At 45.4% G+C, this 18727-nt stretch overlaps 1 protein-coding gene across 3 annotated transcripts in view; it reads right to left on the reverse strand.

Moving 5' to 3' along the window:
* Clstn2 (calsyntenin 2) overlaps nt 1-18727 on the reverse strand; it is a 585486-nt gene that overhangs the window by 70731 nt on the left and 496028 nt on the right. For all 3 annotated transcript variants that reach the window (XM_021206691.1, XM_029543014.1, XM_029543015.1), the window contains exons 7-8: nt 16589-16837; nt 10600-10721 (exon numbers count right to left, since the gene is read on the reverse strand). In XM_021206691.1, the coding sequence (XP_021062350.1) occupies nt 10600-10721; nt 16589-16837 (371 nt within the window). The remainder of the gene's footprint in view (nt 1-10599; nt 10722-16588; nt 16838-18727) is intronic.

The raw sequence follows: 18727 nt of genomic DNA on the forward strand, positions 1-18727 counted from the left end.
AAGAAGTCAAGCTGGTACCAATGTGGAAGCTTCATCCCTATTTAGTATTCATAGTGTTGAAAGGTGCTGTGCACAGTACTGGGAGAGAAAAGTAGCCAACAGATTTACCCAGCAGTGGCCTCTGTAAGTTACAATAATGACTGGCCTGGCAAGTGCATACACACTGTGCATACCCATACAGTGTCATGAATGGTGACCAGTGGCTTTCTGATTGCATTTAAGACTTGTTTCACAACATGGAACTCGTGTCTCACACCATTTATTGGACCAAAAACTTTTGGCTGGATAGATTATAGGCCCTGGGGCAAAACCTAGTACTATTATGGTAAATGAACAAAGTATTAAACTGCCTCCCCAAGTTCTTATCTTTATAATAATAGATTAGTAGCCCTTGTCAGAGAAGATTCATTTTTATAGCAAGTCCATTAATGCAGAGACCCACAACTTGTCAACACACTGAGCATTAGAGACTACCAACTGTTCAGCTCTAAATGGGAAACTCCTCTCAAGGCTCGGCATCATGAAAGAAGGGCTGGAAAAAATATTCATGAGAGCCAGAGGTACTGGGTATTCCTAAGCAAAACAGTATTCTCTCTCTATGACAAGGCTGCTGGGCACATGAACTCAAAGTGTTTGTGACTGCATCCACATGACCTGCAGGAGAACAAGACAGCTTAGAGCTCAGTGTATGGGAGAGGAGCTTCTAGGAGCCATAGAAATATGGTGGCTGTTGAGGGAAGGAATTCTTCAGGAATCCTAGCCCTGAGAGCCTATGCATGCTCCAGTAGATGGCCCCACAGCCATATGCTTACAGGGAACACTGATTCTACTCATTTGGCTGAAAAAATAGATGAAGTTGGGGGAAGGAGTGGAAAAAATAGGGGAGAACTTGAAGAGGAGGAAACAGTGGGGTAGATCTGACCAAAATGTACTATATGAATGTATGAAATTCTTAAAACACACACAACAAAAGTTCCTGGGACCCTCAGCACTAGACTGTACTACTCTCAAGGCCCCATCCCCAGAGACGGTGCATCATTTGATTAACACTCATCCCTGAGAGTCCATCACAACCAATCACATTCTAAAACAGCAATGGTACCTTTTTCCTATTGGAGTCTGGACATTTTATGGTCATGTTTAAGGCTCTTCTATCGGTCAGGTTAGAACTATGGAAGCTCCTAGCTATGTTTAAGTCTTCATCCCCAACCTGAGTCCTATGCCTAAACCCCAAGAGTTCAAAGAAAGTGCACAACATGAAGTAAGAGTCAAAGTAATGTTGGTTCCAAGGCTGCTCAATGTACAGGGGCATGCTACTGTTCACACCTCTCCTGAAGAAAAGCATTCTCATCAGAAGTGGCCATTTTACAATAAGATTTAACTTTGCTAAGCTCTTTATTTCTTTTTCTTTTTTTCTGAGGGAAAAATATCAGTCATACTGACTGAAGCAAACATTTGGGTTCTCTGCCAAGGCACCAGCTCCCATCTTTCCCACTGGCTCTGGTGCTTGAAAGAAACTGGAAAGGCAGGAGCGTGACTCAGCCAAGCTGCCTCCCTCAGGACCACCCTAGGCGATGGCAGCTTAATTCATTATCTGAGAGAGTATTTCACTTACTGAGCATCTTTAACTGTGTTGACACCGTTTCCTCATTTAACAATAAAACAATATTCTTTTTAATGCTGGTTTATAGCCTTCTTTTTCGAATTGCTTTTAAATATGTATTAAGGGCTGTCTGTGGAAAACATGCAGCCATCGCCTCTGGGCAGATGTACATGCTAAAACACAAATAATGATTCCATGGGAGAGAGAAGCTTTGCTGAGCAGGTGCCACTTAGGGAAAGGGGACCTGAGAAGGGTAGGGATTGTCACCCAGGAGACTGTAGATCAGTTAGCAACTCTGAATGGTAAAGGAAGGCAGTCGGCCAGCTCCAGACTCCAACAGGCAGAGAGAATGAGGCAGAGGGACTGTAATAGGGGAGAAGGCAGCATTGCTACTCTGGATTCTACACTTTGCAGCCTGACCCATGCTTTTGCATGGGATCTTCTGAAGCAAACCTTTTGAGTTGTGAGTGAAATCTGAGAAAGACGGTTTGAAACCAACTCTTCAAGCAAATGGCTCAAGTGGGATTGACTGCTAGGTAGGAACTCCAGGTGAGGTGATGATGTTGCCAGAAGACACAGAATTACCTACTCCTTGAGCTTTTGCTTCAGTTAGGGACACAGATGATCAATGCTTCCCTAAACCCTCTGGCTTGATCATCCCTAAACCACTCCGTTCTTCTGCTGATATCCTCCCCTAGTCTTGGCACTTCCTCTCCATAGAAGTCTCTTCGTAATCATAGCAGACTCTTCTTGCTAACTTCCCACCTGTGACCTGACACTTCATTTTGTACCACGAGACACCTCTAGTAGAGCCTGGATGTCACTAAGACAATGAGTCTGGGTTCCAAGACAGATCCAGTGAGAAGAATGAGTCAGGAAAGGGGGATATCCAGTTAAACGAGCATTGCTGCTATCATTATTGTGGGCTATGGAGTCTTCTTCCTCTGGGTCCTCTTCTCACTTCTCACAATTATGTCCCACTTTGGGGCAGGCTGCAAACTTCCTCTACTTCCTCCACTCAGTTGTAAAAAGGATCTCGGCAGTAACAGTGCCTTCCTTCCTAGGCTGTACTCAGTGTAGCTAAGTGGGCTGATCTTACCCTGGAGAAAGCATTGGCACAGTAGATTTAAAGGCATAGTGGTGTGTACTATGAACTGCGGGGAGGCCGAAGTGGGTTTCTGTACTTTGGGGATGGCATCAGTGCTAGCCAGAGAATGTATGTGAGCTGGTATTTTGTTTCTTTCTTTCTTTTTTTTAAATACCCAAGAGAAGAAACTTGAAGGAGAAAGTATTTAAGTTCATGGTTTCCAGAGTATCAGTGTAAGATAGGTTGACTCTATTGCTCTGGCCCTGAAGTAAGAAAGAAGATATTAATGGTGACAGTGTATGGAGAAGGCTAGTCACATCATGGTGGCCAGGAAGCAGAAAGACAGAGAGGAAGGGTCCAGGTATAAGATGTACTTTTCAGGGGCGTACTCCGGTGATCAATTCCTCCAACCAGGTCCCCCTCCCAATATCAGGTCATGAGTTCAATGGATTGTAGTCCATTGAAATTAGAACCTTCAACCGTGCAATCAGGCCTCAAAAAGCTCATCAGTCAGAAAGCAAGCCTTTCACACATAAGCCTTTTAGGAACATTTTCAGATTCAATCAGCACCGTATACGTTCATACCAGCTTGAGCAGCCTTCAGCTGACGGAAGGTTCTGTCAAGAGAAAGAACATTTTCTGATTTGGGTTTAACATTTCCAGACTAAAACACAGAGTAGGCAATCTTTCTTTCAACGAAGGCAGGATATCTTCCTTTTTCCCCTTGCTGGTCCCTTAGGCAAAAGTATAATGTATCTCAGAGGGGAAAGAGAGCCCCAAATCTGTTGCTTGCACAGTCTCATCCGGAGGCCCGTGAGAAGCCAGGCACAGGCACTGAAGGCCATTGTTAGGCGGCCTCCCCCTCCCTCTCGCCTAGGGCCTTTCTAGAAATGGAGGGTCTCAGGAAACCTGCGGTCGAGGCGACGACACTGGTGTGCAGAGGAGTCCATAGTCTATAGGCCTGTTCTGAAAACGTGGCTCAGGGTCACCACAGTAAGATGCAAGGGGATGGGACACGTGGCTTGATTTATGACTCCAAGACCTCCCTAAGGCACACGGTGATGTATTAGTTTCCTTTTGCTGCTATAACAAATCACCTCCAACTTTTGTGGCTTAAAACAACATAGATTTATGATCTCACGGTTTTTGGAGGTCAGGGGATGAAATAAGTTTCAGTGGACTAAAATCATGGTGTCAGCACAGCCAAATCCCTTCTGAGGGCTCTGGAGAAGAAAGTTTTCCACTTTGTAAAGGTTTTGAAACTCCTTGGCTCGTGGCCTCCCATACTCTCGTGCATCACGTTGGACCTCTTGTACCATCTTTATATTTCCTGTTTCTCCTGTTGCCTCCCTCCCACTTAGACCCTTGTCTCTATTGGACCCATAAAAATAATCCAGAACTATCTCATCTCAAGCTCATTAACTGCTCACAGACGTAAACACTTTAATTATTATTATTATTATTATTATTTTTGCCACACAAGGGGATATAGAAAAAGAATGTCTTGGGGAGGGCAGTTTTCTGTCTGCCCCAGTGGCAGCTATGCAGCAGGAACCAAGGGCCCCAGGAGAGGCTGATGAAGGGGGTGTGGCTTAGCAATGAGTTGCATGCCACCATCTCACAAAGAGAACAAACAGGGCAAGCATGCCTCTCAGTACCTTCTCAGCGATCAGGCCACACTGCACTGCAATACTGACCTCAGAGGACTGATTATGCCTTGGGGGCCTGGGGACCATTCTCTGCCAGCACCATGAAACCATGTAGCTGCTCCCCCCCCCCCCCGAACTAGAAGCTTTGTGCTTTGCTGGAGATGGAAAGAAGCTGGAGGGGGTGGGTTCTAAGAGGAGCAGGGGCATGGCGGTGTTCCTACCTATTGAGAGGTAAACTCTCTTTATATATGCTAGTGAGAGCCATTGTGTTTAGGACCCTCTGTATGTCCATTATTGACACAAAATAACCACACAGATTGGTTTCTTTGAAGAAAAAAAAAAAGTGCTTTGGAGCCTACCTGCATGAGAAAGCAGGGGTTCCATTCAACCTTCCCTGTCTGTTTGGGACAGTTGTTCTCAGAGGAAGGCAGGCATCACTGGAGACAGCTTACAGGTGGGCTGCTGAGCAGGGCAGGGGTTTCACATCAGAAGAAACAATGCCAGCCTGCTCAGGAGTGAGTCTTTAATAGCAGAATTGGAGTGCTGACAATGGCCAATTATTTTGCTCATTAAGATGACTGGTCTGGACTGGACTGACCATTCTCTAATTAACTCCTTGGCACTGGCTGTAATAATGATTGAACTAACCCATTTGACTCCCAGTGTGGCTGGATGGGCAAATGCAAGGAAACTGCCTTTGCATCATTCCTACGCCCCTTCTCCAAGAATAAAGGATGCGATCTTTTTAAATCTTCCTCTAGAAGCTTTCGCATTCTATGTAAGAACAATGGACTTGAGAGGCAAAGGCCTTGGCTCAAGACAAATGTGTGTAAATCTCCGTGGTGGGAAAATCCAGGCCTGTGAGTAACTGTCTCCTTTATGTAGAAAGAGGAAGACCTTGCAGATACTAGTGGCCTAGGTGAAGGGAGTTTGTGCCCTCCCACCCCTTCCCTCTAGGTGTGGCCTGGAAGTGCTGGTTACCATGCGCTCATTCCAGGGAGGCGAGCTACGGAGCCGGGAGAATGAGAAGCATAATGTAGCACACAGGCAGAGGCTGAGAAGATGGCCCACAGGGTAAAGCATTTATCACGCAAGCATGAGGACCTGGGCTTGGAGTCCTGGAACTCACATAAATACAGATACAGTAAAGAAAGCTCGAAAATCCAAGCACTCCTATGGCATGATGGGAGGAAGAGAGCTTGGCAGGCAGCTAGCATGGTATCGTGGGAGGCAGAGACTTTATCAGATGTGCCATGGCATGCACGCACCCAAATGTACACACATACGCAGAGGCTTTCTGTTAGAAGAAGCACACAATAAACTTCATTTATGAAGACCTAAACTTCTGAGGCGGGAGGGTTAAAAAATCAGAAGTGCCCTTTTCAATGAAGAGAATAACCTAGTCAGAAAATGAAGGTATACTGCATAATATTCAGTTTGGCCTATATGTTATAACTTTTTAAAAGAAGAACATATTGAAAATTGGGATGGCTTACATGAAAACCTGATTTTCAGCTTCCAGATAGTTGAGAGTACAGTGTTAGGCCTAGATGTATGGCCTAGAGAGAGATCTTTAATTCACCCAGTTAGGTATCTGGCTTCACCTGGCTGGGCCTCTTTAATCGAGCTGCTTCTCCCAGTAGCCCAGAATTATTAGAGGCTGAGGCCCCTGCAGGAGAATGCTACCAGGGAACATTAACTGGCCATGAACCAGGGAGCTCCCTCAGCGTGAGCCATATCCTTCTTGTCTCTGTCCCTGATGCACAGATAAGAAAATGGCTAGCCAAAGGAGACCAATTTCTGCCTCTTCTGGGTTCTATGCTCTTCACAGATACTTTATTTTCCTCATAGGAATTGGGACACCTGTGCTCTTCTGTCTCACTGAGCCTGTCACTCAAGCTATCTCCTCCAATGGGAGTCCCAGGAAATACCATTCAAATACCAACAGTTCCAAAGGGAAGACGATCAGAATTCACAAAAATGAATCAACCTTATCCAAATAATAGTAAAGTCAAGAGGGCTCATGGATTGATAAACCTTTCCTTGTATGTGCTGGGAGCTCTTGTCAGAGTCTGTACATGACTGACTGCTGGCTTGAGGGATTTACATTAGTAGATCGTGAGCAAAAATCCTATTAAAATGACATTTCCCTTGCTGTTAGCACCACTTCAATGAGATGCCCTGGATTCTCAGAGGCATTTCCCGGGGCTGCCTCATTACACCTACAGGCAATTCATGTGCCTTGGCAAAGGCCTTCTGCCTCTGGGGTATGAGTGACTGCTTCTTCACTCATGGCCACCCTGAAGAGCTACGTGGAAAACATTATAGTCTAGCTTCAATGGTAATGAGGGGTCAGTTGTTCAAATGCACCTATCTGGACTTGGGTTCTGGCATGGTTGTGGAGACGGGAGAGATCCCTGCCACTGGTCTCCGGTACTGTCCTAGGCAGAGTTACATTTGCTTGAATGTGATGTGATGTATAACATACAAGACTCTCTGAGTTTGCCCATCCATAACATTCATGGTCTTGTACTGAGTAATGGAAATAATGGATATTTTGATTATGATCTGTTTGACTAGGAGGGTGACGTGACATAAAAATCTACTTGGATTTAATTCCTTCCTGGTCCATTTTTTCTAAATTTGAACACGTGGGCCATTCACTGTCTACCATCTTGGATGCCTGTCTCTGCGCATGTACCTTTGCATTCCAGGGTTCCTTCTGGATGCTTCCTTAGACTCTTATCCACAGGGATACATCAGAGAGCCCTGCCTGATGTCCCTACCAGGGTTGTGCCCTGATATCTGTCCAAGCACTGCCTACATGAGACGATAAACAGTCTTTTAGACCCATGATTATGGAAATGTCTAGAGAGCCAAGGCTTCTAGCCCTACACTGATCTGGGCATGAAGCACAGAGTCTAACTCACAGAATAAGCCATTCAGAGCAGAAATAAAAAAGGCCCAGTAGGCATTAGAATCGATAAGAGGCTTTGAGAATTTCTAAGGTACGCCAGGAGTTTAGTTACACACACCATATTAGACCAATTTGAATCCTTTTTGGCAAAGGCCAGTTGTAGACTCACTGGTAGTTAATCCAACTGGATCTTTGAAATAAGCTAAAAAGATAAGTAAGAGGTAAACACTATTTTAAGAACCAGAGAGTAAGGAAAACAATGGCGAAAATTTAGAATTTTTAATGCTCAGTGAAGTGAACAAAATTTTCAATTCATCACCAGAAGTTTTGTTTTGTTTGTTTGTTTGTTTTTAGATATCTTGATTTTTCTTCTCTCCATCTCTCTCTTTCTTCCCCTTCTTCTGGCCTTACTGTGTCTCCCTCCACATCCCTTCACCGTTATGCAGACATTTTATCTGGACTATCTTATGTGCTTGGAGCTATGCCATACTCTGTATAGCTGGGCCTGAGTAAGACACCACGCTTCTGCCAAGAGCTTGGCACTAAGGAAGCAGATGGGAGGGATAACCGTGTGATGGCAGTGCAGCAAGAGTCATGACGAGCCTGACAAACGAGGGGCAGGAGATGTGCTAGGGTGGTTCCTGGTCGAGAAGCGTCCTCAGGTCTGTATGTTCTGAGCATCACATAGTTTACATGAGAGAAACTTCAGGTAAGGTTCTGACATAACAGGGAGCTGAGGACAAACAAAGGTGGTTCTGTGGGCTGGCCTGTACACACCACTGAGTTGCCAGTGTGAGCAACTGTGCCCTCTGTGGAGAGCGTCTGTGCCTTCCTCACTCCAGCCTCCTTCCTTCTCCTGCCCTCTGAGCTAGGATGTCCAACAGTCAGGAGTCCTTTGACTTTCACAAGATTAGTATAGAAATGCTGCAGACTGAATTCTGTCCTCCCCAAACTCACAATGGGAAATACTAAACCCCAGGTATATTTGGAGTTATGACCTAGGGCAAGCAACAGAAATAAAAGGAGGGAGTGAGGCTTGGGACTTCATATAGCAGGGCTGGTTCTTTTTGAGAGGAGCAGACATGAGGGTGCCATCTTTCTATCTCTGGAACTGAGGACAAGGCAGGTGAAGGAAGTCCTCTGAATCCAGGAAAACAGATCTCATTAGATCATGTATTAATAAGCACTCTGACCTTGCATTTCCCAACCTTCTGGGCCATGTGAAAGTAAACATCTTTCCCTTAATCCATGTAGCCCAGGGTATTTTTGTCAAGGTAGCCTGCACAAGGTTAGACACAGATGAATACAGAGCTGACGCTGAGTAAATATCTGTTAGCTTGTAGGGTTCTATGAGAGCTACAAATATTTTGCATAATTGGTGTAATTTTTATCGATGAATGAATAGCTTTTACATTTTAAGTCAGCATGCTCACCAAAAGAGTATCATGAGAGGATAGGTGCTGGCCACGGCTTGCTGTGGGCCATGGGCAAGTCACTGGGGCTGGACCCTCCTGCTCGGAAGGTCCCATGGAAAGCCTATGGCAGGGCCAGAAATGGTCTCATATATACAGCCTGCCTGGGACAGAGCAGGCTCAATAAAACAAAACAAAAATAACCAGAGGAACATCCTTGGGACCAGGCCATTGCTCAGTGACTCAGTTCCTCTTTGAATGTATGGCTCTCAGAATGGCTACACTCCCGATATATTTATCTATACAACCAGGATTCCTTCCTTGTCTATTTTTAATTTCCAACCCTGCAACTTCATTTGCTTGTATCCTTGCTTCTCAATCCGATCTCAGAAAATGCCTCGGGGTATCTATAATTATCTCCACCAGTATGGCAATGTTCTTATTAAAGAACCCCTCACAATATGGAATTTATTTTAATTCACTTCAATTTGTATTATATATTTTAAAACATCCCATAAAAGCCATCTGGCACTTCAGGACATAGCTGGGAGGTTGCTGAGAAATCATATAAACAATGTCAACGTTTTTCCACTCCTACATGCCCCAGAATTCCTAACACAAAGAAATGCAGATGAACACACATGCTGTCTTTTCAGCCACCCAGGATCCAGCAGGGTTTGCATTTACTAAAATAAGGCTAGACAGTTGCCACTGGCTCCCCACTCTGTCTCCTGAGCACAACATCTTTGCTTTTCACACACTGCACAGATTTCCCTCAGAGGAGAGTCCTTAAGTTGAACTATCTGGGTTCCACTGAACATACATGTGAGCATCTGTGAGGATGGAAGGGGCAGCCATCACTAATATCTTAGTATGAGTAAGTTCTTGCTGTAAGTAAGACCTACTGGGAGCTGAAAGGTAGGGGTGTCCAGGAGAGGACGGGGGAAGAGGGAGAGTAATAGGAGACAGAAAACACAGGATCATGAAACACTCAGCATCAGATTCGGCAAGGTGGCAGTACAACCAGTGGGTACACAAGAGAGAAAATAGGTCTGTAGGTCACAGAAGCACAAAAAAAGAGGTTGAGACCTAACTCATTGGGGGGCTATAAAATTAGCATTGTTAGGTGACATCTCATTTCTGCCTATTGGCATTCTCTCTTTTGCTGAATTAATACTGTTTTTAAAAGACAAAACCCTGCCCAGTTTCATCTCTAAGGGAAGGCCATATTGGCCTTGCTTCCTCACTGTGTAGTGTCCTTCCCCATAAATGAGTGTTTGCTGGTACCGCCCTCAGGAACACACACTTCAAAGCTCTGGACTCAACCCAGACACAGCTTTGTCATGGAGAAGTGTGATATACAAGCCCCTGTGATCAAGCCGTAAAGCTTCGATGAGTCAGGTTTACCACTTCAGAAAAGCAGACACCGTTAACAATTCTCTGTCGTGGCTTTTTTTTTTTTTTTTCAAAGTCCCTCTTGTCCCTGTTCTCAATTGCCTGTCACAAAAAGCAAGTCATACTGGCGCCCAAAGGAGGAGAGCATCAAAGGGGAGACAGGATGCTCACTGGCACAAAGACCAAAGATATATCTATGAACAAAGATCATCAGTAGGTTGGGAGCATGGGGGGTGGAGGGGAAGGATAACCATCTTCCTGCTGACTCAACAAAGAGTGAGCATAGCGGATGCAGGTGCAATGGTCCACAGGTCCTCTGACCCTGTGGCATCTCAGTGAGCACACATGGCCCTTTTCCCTACTACTGGCTTTCAGGAGGCAGTTTTTACCCCGACCTAAGATGCTGTCTGCCTTCTTGAACTGAATTTTCTAAAACCGAGAAACTGAGCAGTCCTGGAGAGCCAACCCACTGCGACGACCCTGAGAGCAAACTGGTGGTCTTTGCAAAGGAGAAGGAGTGTCCCTGAGAGCCTTACCTGGTCCAGCTTCCAGTGAAACTCTGCAGGGCGAAAGGTGTCCGCCTGGTCAAAGTCCTTCCGCAGGAGGAAGACGAGGCGGCAGTTGTGCACATACAGCGCGTAGTGATGCCGGTTCATTTCTGAAAGGCAGAAATGTCGGTTGAAGCATAAGAGAAACTCTCTATCTGTTTCCACCAAAGGGTCTTCTGTTTTGTTGCTAGGCACAGTTCAGAAAATAAATAAATAGTCTCTCTTATTTTCCCATCTATAAGTGGTTCTGATTAGTTTTCTAGAACATATTTGGGGGAAGACACTGAAGTAGAATAACCTCTGGTAGGGCCCATAGCAAAACTTCTTCTGAGACCTTGCCTTTAAACCCTGGGCCAAGCTATACTCCATCAGAGCCCAGTGGAAGCTTTGTCATGTGTACTTACAGGGCTCTCAGCCAATCACATCAGCTTCTCTGGGCTCTACAGCATGGCTGCTTTCTCCTGGAGTTCTGGGATTTGTTTTATTTTGTCAGTCTTGACACAGTGACCACAAAACACATCTCTTTTGTCTCCTTAATCTATGCTAAGAGGGGCAGCCTTGCTTTTAGCTGCTAGGAGGAGACAAATTGATTTTCCAGCATTAGACATAACTCTGTGGCTCTTCAAAGCGATGAATAATCACCCCCTCCCCAGGCACGGCGATCAGTCAATGGAACCTTTTCTTCCTCTGATATAAAGACTTTCTTACTTGCTTGGGAAATCTTATGACATGGTTTTAACCATGACACTTAGAGCCACAAGACACTACCAACTGTCAAGAAAGGAGCTGTTCTGTACAAAGACATAGAGAAGTCACGTTTTACTTGGCTGTAGAACTCCAGATAAATTTACTAGGAGGCATGTGCACTATAGGTGGGTAAATGAGTTCTTGGCCATGTATGGGGATGAACATAGCCATCCATTAAGACCTGCATTAGGGTAGGGGGTGGGCTAGCTTAAGGTAACTTCGGGCTGGAAAACTGTGCCTCATTCCTATACCTTCATATTAACCTTGCTATGAGGACAACATTGGCCTCATCTCTAAAGATGAGCCTTGGTTGGTTCTGACTAAATAGACTCCTGCCAATTCTTCCAACACAGGAACTGGTTCAAGATGCCTGCCCAAGGTCAGAGAACATGGCCTCTGGTAGGGTCCATAGCCAAACTGGCAGGGAGGACTTGGTCCAGGCCAATGGTTAGTAGTTTCCTAAGCAGTCCTGGGATAGGTGCCTGCAGAACATGAACCTGTGGGATGCCTTCTTTCCTTTGGGGCAGTGCAGTATATAACCAGAGATCTGCAGCAGCTGCACCCTTATCTGCTCATCTGAAACTGATCCATGCGTAGACACAGATCTGAGAAAATGCAGAGAAAAGGAATGTGGATCTTGATCACACTTTACCTGTAGGATGACCACAAAGCCATCATAGATCTAGGAGTTTTCAGGGACAAGGAATTTTATATTCTCTGCATTAGTTTGTTGTTGTTGTTGTTGTTTTTGGGTTTTTGTTGTTGTTGTTGTTGTTATCTGATACCATTTGATCTTGACTTCCCATCTCTGTAATAGATAGAATCTTAATTGCCACAATGAGGAAATTCGTGTAAAGCATCTGGCTGGAACAGATGCTCAGTGGCTGTCGGCTATTATAAAGGCCATTGCTGTGCCTGGGGACTACAGCATCACAGACAGCCATGTCAAAGGCTGGTTCCACCCAAGCACCAGTGTTCTCCAGAACCCAATGCAAAAATGGCAAGAGGGAGGATGGGCAGTCACTCCATGTGCCCAGTGTGTGGATGAGCACTCTTAGCCTCTGGACTGGCAAAACTCCTCTGGCCCGGTTATGACCTTGCTATGAGGTCAACATTGGCTTCATCTCTAAAGAGGAACCTTGATTGGCTCTGACTAAATAGACTCCTGCCAATTCTTCCAACACAGGAATTGGTTCAAGATGCTTGCCCAAGGTCAACAGAGGGGGCCATTCTCTTGCCCACATGGCCTCTGCTAAATACTTCTTTCCCCTTCATGATTGTGTAAGTAATTTTCTGGGTTTCTGTTAAGAGCTGTTAGGAAAAGGAGGGAAGAAAGACTTTATTAGCCTTATTTGTAATCAACTAGGGTGAGGTGGTGGGCCAAGAAGACTGGAAGAATAGACTTCCTTTGCTAGAGCATCTTTCAGCCTAGGCCCTTTCCCTCTGCCCCACTGCTGAAGACCTATGGATCAATACACAAACAACCAGCATCATCTCCCGGTTGGCCAATGGGCAGCAGGGAATAGGGTTCCCTCCTGTTCTTACAGTTGCAATCCTTCTGAGCAGTTTTCTAGTCACCCCAGTGCTGTGGGCACACTCTTGTTTTCCCACAGGCTGGAGAGCCATTGCAATACTCGCTACCAGACTTATGCTCTGACAGAGCTAGTCTAGGTTTCCCCCCACCCAGCCCCCTGCCCCATCTTAGAATTCCCAGCAGGAAATGTCAAGAGCGATGTATGTCTACTCATCATTCACCGTTTCCAGCTGAACTCAAATTGAGCAGGGCAACTATACCCGAGAAGGAAGGGATCCCAGCTGCAGGGACAGATGTGTGAGTTTGAAGGGATTATAAGGAGCTGGCAGGAGCTAGGAAGGAATTGTGGGTGGTAACAGGCAATAGGATCATTCTCATAGAGAATGGGGCCAGCAGAGAGAACAGAGACAAAGGTCAGCAAAGGCCAAACATCCGTTGTGGAAGAGGCACTGCTCCGTGTGCACCTAGCTCTGCTTCCTTTGCTCCCAGTATATAGTTAATTGCATTTCACAGTCTCTCCGTGGCTGGGTGAAGGCCCTGTGACCAAGTTCAGGCAAGTGGAAGGTAGCGATTAGAGGTGACACACACAGCCTGCTGGCTTTGTCAATAAAACCCTCTGCACTCAACACTGGTTCTTTCTCTTTGGTGGCTAAGAAAAGCCAGGCCAAACAATGCAAGGATTCTTGTCTCAGCATATCTGGACCAGACAGAGCTATTCCCTCCACACCCACCACTAGACAATGAATGAGGAGACCCACGTGAGGCAGCCTCTGAGAGCTTTACTGGTGATAACAGCAATGGTGGCTTTCCCTTCTCTCTTTCTTCCTCAGTGAGCCTTTGCTGACTAATCAGAGGAGATCTCTAATTATTTATAGAGGACTTTATAATGGAACAACATTTCTGTATTTTGTTTTTCAGTGCACCAAATAGAATGCAATGTGATGCCCATCAAGGTCAATTTCATCATTTTCACTTAAAAATTCTCAATATGTATATTCTATGACTTAGTAATTCAACTTCCAGCCAGGGAACAATCAGAAATGTGTGAAAGTTGCATTCTAGAAGGCTCACTAAGGCACTGTTTTATTTGGCTTTAAAAGGAGACACTTTAAGTAGCTGACAAAAGAAGCCATTACATAAAGTATGATAAATCCACATGGCAGAGTTTTAAACCGCCATGTAATTTAGTTTCCAAAGGCTATTTCATCATCCAGGCATGGTAGAGCATGCTTGCAATCCTAGCACTTGAGATGTGGGGTCAGGAGGCTCAGAAGTTCAAGGTAAGTGTGGGCCATGTGACATTTTGTCATGTACACCCCTCCAAAACAGAATACTTTATCACACGGATACATGACCTGGGTATAGTTATTCATAGCACAATAATCCCATGAGCGTTATTAAAATAGATTAAAATGGGAAGGCATTCTAATTATTTATAGAAACAAAGGAAACATTTAAATGAAGTGTACAGAACTCTACCAGACATCTCTCCAAGTGTCTGGGTTTTAGGTGGTTTGTGTATTTTGATACTTTCCCATGCTTTTTCCATTTCTGCTGCAGCATCTACCATTTTTCCCCTGGACAGACTTTCTGATATGAAGTAAAAGTCTGAATCAGACCTTCATTAAATCCTAATCTTTTGCATTTATATTACTTTCTGTGCCAAGAGCTAAGTTAGACCAGACCCTTTCCATTTTGGCTGTAACAATCATTTTTTAAATATGTATTTATGATGTGTGTATGCATGTGCATGTGTGTGTGTGTGTGTGTGTGTGTACACATGCACATGTATATATTAATGTCTACATATATGCTTGTGCACATGAGTACAACCTTGTCCTTGTGGAGGTCAGGGGACACTTTACAGGAACTGCTTCTCTCCTTCTATGATGTGGGTTCCAGACATCAGACCCTTAGTGACAAGTTCTGTTCTCCACTATATCATGTCTCCTGCCCTCTGTGCCAATCTCAAGCTAACTGTTAAGGTATGACTTCCTGTGAGCGCAGAGCTGAGGCACAGGCCTTGCAGGTCTGAGGTTCCGAGCCTCCTGATGGTGAGCCACTGTCACAGTGGAAGATATCACTGCAGACTGCAGACATGGCCCTGGAGAGCTCCCTGAGGCACTGGCCTGTGCAGCTAGGGTGAGGCCCTGGCGTGTATACTTTACAAAGCTTTGCTGGCTTGTTCTTATAACCTGTAGTGCCTCTATTCTAAGAGTCTGGCTCTAGAACATGCAATAAGAGGTTCTAGACAACACACTGTTCTAGGGAGTGGTGCTGTCCTTGCCCATGGCTCTAGCCCTTCTGTTTCAGATGCCCTTGTGTAGGCAGACACACTGCCTGGCTTCTCTGTCCAGCAATCCTGGGAGAGTGCTTAACACACATTCAAGAGACAATATCTGTGGCTGTTAGGTCTTGATCAGCTGCCACACATTTGCATCACCCTAACTGTGGCCTCTGTGTGCCACCGACTCTAAAGTCAGGATGTTTAAGGCAACCACTTGGTATTGCTAGGACCAGGCCACTAAGCCAAGCCCCAAGCTCTGTGTCACCTCATGTGTCCTCCCTGCATGAAGGTCTGGAGAAAAGCTATAGCTAGTGCTGCCTCCTTCTGCAAAGACTGATCTTGTAAGTAGGTGGAAGCTGGACAACCCTGGCTTAGTGTCTGTCTAGAAGAAAACTCATTAACATACTCTACAGGGATCAAGTGGGATGGAAAATATGGAGGACCTTGTAGTGGCATGAAATGGAATAAACTCAGAAATAGTAATAGCAATGATGGTGCCAGCAATACCACCTCAACTGATGATCTGTATCATCTGATTTAAATGATTTCCTATGTTATTTCATGCTTACTTCCTCCACGTGGCTTATGGGGAAACGGAGGCCCATGGAGCTTAATAACTCCTCAAGGGTCACACTTAAGCAGCCATCTCGTTGAGCTGAGGACTTGGGCACTGAGGACAACAGGCACTGAGCTGCAACTTTGCACTGCCACAGAAACACTGGGATTTATCTGAGTATTTTAACAAAAGTTACACTGGAAATGGGAATCACAGTTAAAAGCAAAGTTGTATATCTTGCAAAAGATCTTGCAAGACACTTGTGTGTGTGTGTGTGCTCGCGTGTGCGCACACATGGAGGCACAGTGATAATTGCATAAGATGTGACTCAGTAGTACATAAACTGACCTTTATGTTCCAGTGTTGATTGGTTGTATAACTACTTGAGAAGATGTGTGATCTCTCAGTGGATGTTCCCGTGAGAATGGTGTACTCATAAAATTCCTTGTAAAGGTTCAGAAAAGGCATAGCTGAGACCAACGATGCATTCTGTGTGCCCAGCACTATCCTGAGAGCTTCCTGTATGTTTAAGTTACTTAATCAGCAAAAACAACTCTGAGGAAGAGAATACTATAACAAGGTCACCCATCTGTAAGTGACTGGGTGTGGTCAGTCCCCAAAGATCCCTGTGCAGGCCTGGCATGAGAGAAACAGGCAGTACCTGTTAGCTTCCACTATCCCTTTTCAAAATAGGGCTTTAAGTTGACAAGAGCCTTTTATTCAAAGAGGGCTTTTGAAAATAATTATACAATGTCTTAGTTAGGGTTTTATTGCCATGAAAAGATGCCATGACCATGGCAACTCTCACAAAGGAAAACATTTAGTCAGGGCAGGCTCACAGTTTCAGACTCACCAGTTTTATCTGAGTTACAGAGAATTGTTTCCTTCTCTGCTCTCACGCCGGGGCTGGGGCCATGTTTCATCCACATGGTGATGGTGAACTGGTCTGTCAGGTTCTTGGGCACAATCCCATCAGGGATCTTGGCACCCTGCCTGCCATCAAACTTGAAGATCATCTCACTGCTGTCCACCAGCAGCCCCACAGTCCAGTTGGTAGCTGCGCTAGGGGACGGCAAGAGATCGATGATGCCCGAGGATGCTCCTGCAAGGGGAAGAGATGGAAGCACAGTGGTTATTCCTCAAGGATGGTGGTGGACTCACCTTCTGACTTCTCTCTGTGCGTCAGAGTGGAGAGAGCATACCTACGGAGGTCTGTGCCTACTCCTGACCTAGGTGGCTCAGGAAAGAGTCCAGTATCATTCGAACCTCTGACTTGATCCTGGTCTTGTTCAGACATACAAGATAAAAGTGATACATATGTCCAGGCAGGTACAGTCAACTCCACACAAAGGAAATGTGTGACAGGAGCCTTGGGAGTTGAGAGAACCACTGGGGCTTTTAGTAGCTTGGTTTCCTGCAGACCGCCAGAGCTTTGTTTGGGTGAATGAATTCATTCATGCGCCCATCCATTAACTAACCTGCCAGTCATTTACGGAGCATCAACTCTATGCCATGACCCTTTCTGAGTGCTGGCCACATGAAGACAAATAAGATACTCATTGCCATGAAGAATCTATGAGACAACATAGTATGATCAGGGTTAAGACTGAGGAAAATTCCAGGCTCTCATCTTAGAGAGAAGGTGTGTAAGCCACTTTGTATACATGACATTTTCTCACAACCATTTGCTGAAGCCAAATGGTACAGTGCTTGCGAACAGGGACTCTGAAGTTGGCACCACTTGAATTTGACACCTGGCAGCTTGACTCGGCAGCTCTGTGACTGGGAACACATCAATCTCTCTGACTGGATTCCGTTCCTTGGTGTGTGTGGGGATGGAATGAGATCATATATTCAAGCTTACAGCTTCATGCAATATTGAGTGCTCGCTTGGTGTGTGCTATAATTTTATCATTACCAGTATTGTAATTTTTTTGCTATCACTACCATTCCAGGCTATCCCCAAACACCAAGGCTAGACCTATAAGGGAAGGTTAGCATTTTGAGACAGTCACAGGACATCTTTGTGGAAGGTGAGTTGAGGGGAGCAAAACAGCTGGCTTGTCAGGAAAGACTAGACTGGTCTTCTGGGAGGACCCTTGGGCCCTCATTCATTTTATTGAGCAGCATCCTCTCCATTAGGTTGGGAGTTTCCTGCTATGTTCACGTTTAAAGGATTGGGGGATGCAAGTTTTTCCAGGGCTGAGCATGGGGCTATCTCCTGGCAGGACATTCGCCAGTCATGTAAAAGTTGTGATGGTGGTACAGAGGAGACAGAGCTGCTGCTCTAAATGATGGTGGGGAATGTGCACTGTCTGATGTTCACTGGGTCATTGGCCTTTTGCCATCTGTGGAGCACAAAGTCATCTCACGTAGGGTTTGGGTTTCAAGGTCAGCTCTCACAAAAAGTATCCGTCAGTGAAAACTCCTCAGGAAGGTCCCATGTTGGAAACCAATACACTTCTTTATACTGTTCATCCTTGCCAGACTTCCCTTTGACTTTGGAAAGGACTGTCAGGCACATGTTCATTGGCTTGGAGTGAAAGACTAGAATATACAGGGAAAAATGTGACTCCTTTGAGCACAGATGCTCTGCTTAGCACTGCATTAAGTTCATCCTGAAAGGGCCTCCAGAAGGCCCATCCTTCTGGAGGTGGATGTAGGCTTTCCATTCATTATTCTCTGTGGGTGCTGTGCACAGAACTGATGGCATGAGTCACATGGGGATTTTCTAGGGATGTTGCCTGTTACTGCACTTGACACACAATTGGTGCTCAGTTCCTATTGACAACTGCCCTTCCTCTTTTCCAGTGTCCCTCCTAAGATGCTCTGGTAGAGGCTGGGAGATGACTCAATCAGTAAAGTGTCTGCCTCACAAACATAAAGTTAAGGCCTCCAGAACACACACACACACACACACACACACACACACACACACACACACACACACACACAAATAACCAGGCACAGTGGTGTGTGCGCAGAATCCCAG

This window comes from Mus pahari, chromosome 10 (assembly GCF_900095145.1).
Source record: "Mus pahari chromosome 10, PAHARI_EIJ_v1.1, whole genome shotgun sequence".
Taxonomy (NCBI): Eukaryota; Metazoa; Chordata; class Mammalia; order Rodentia; family Muridae; genus Mus; species Mus pahari.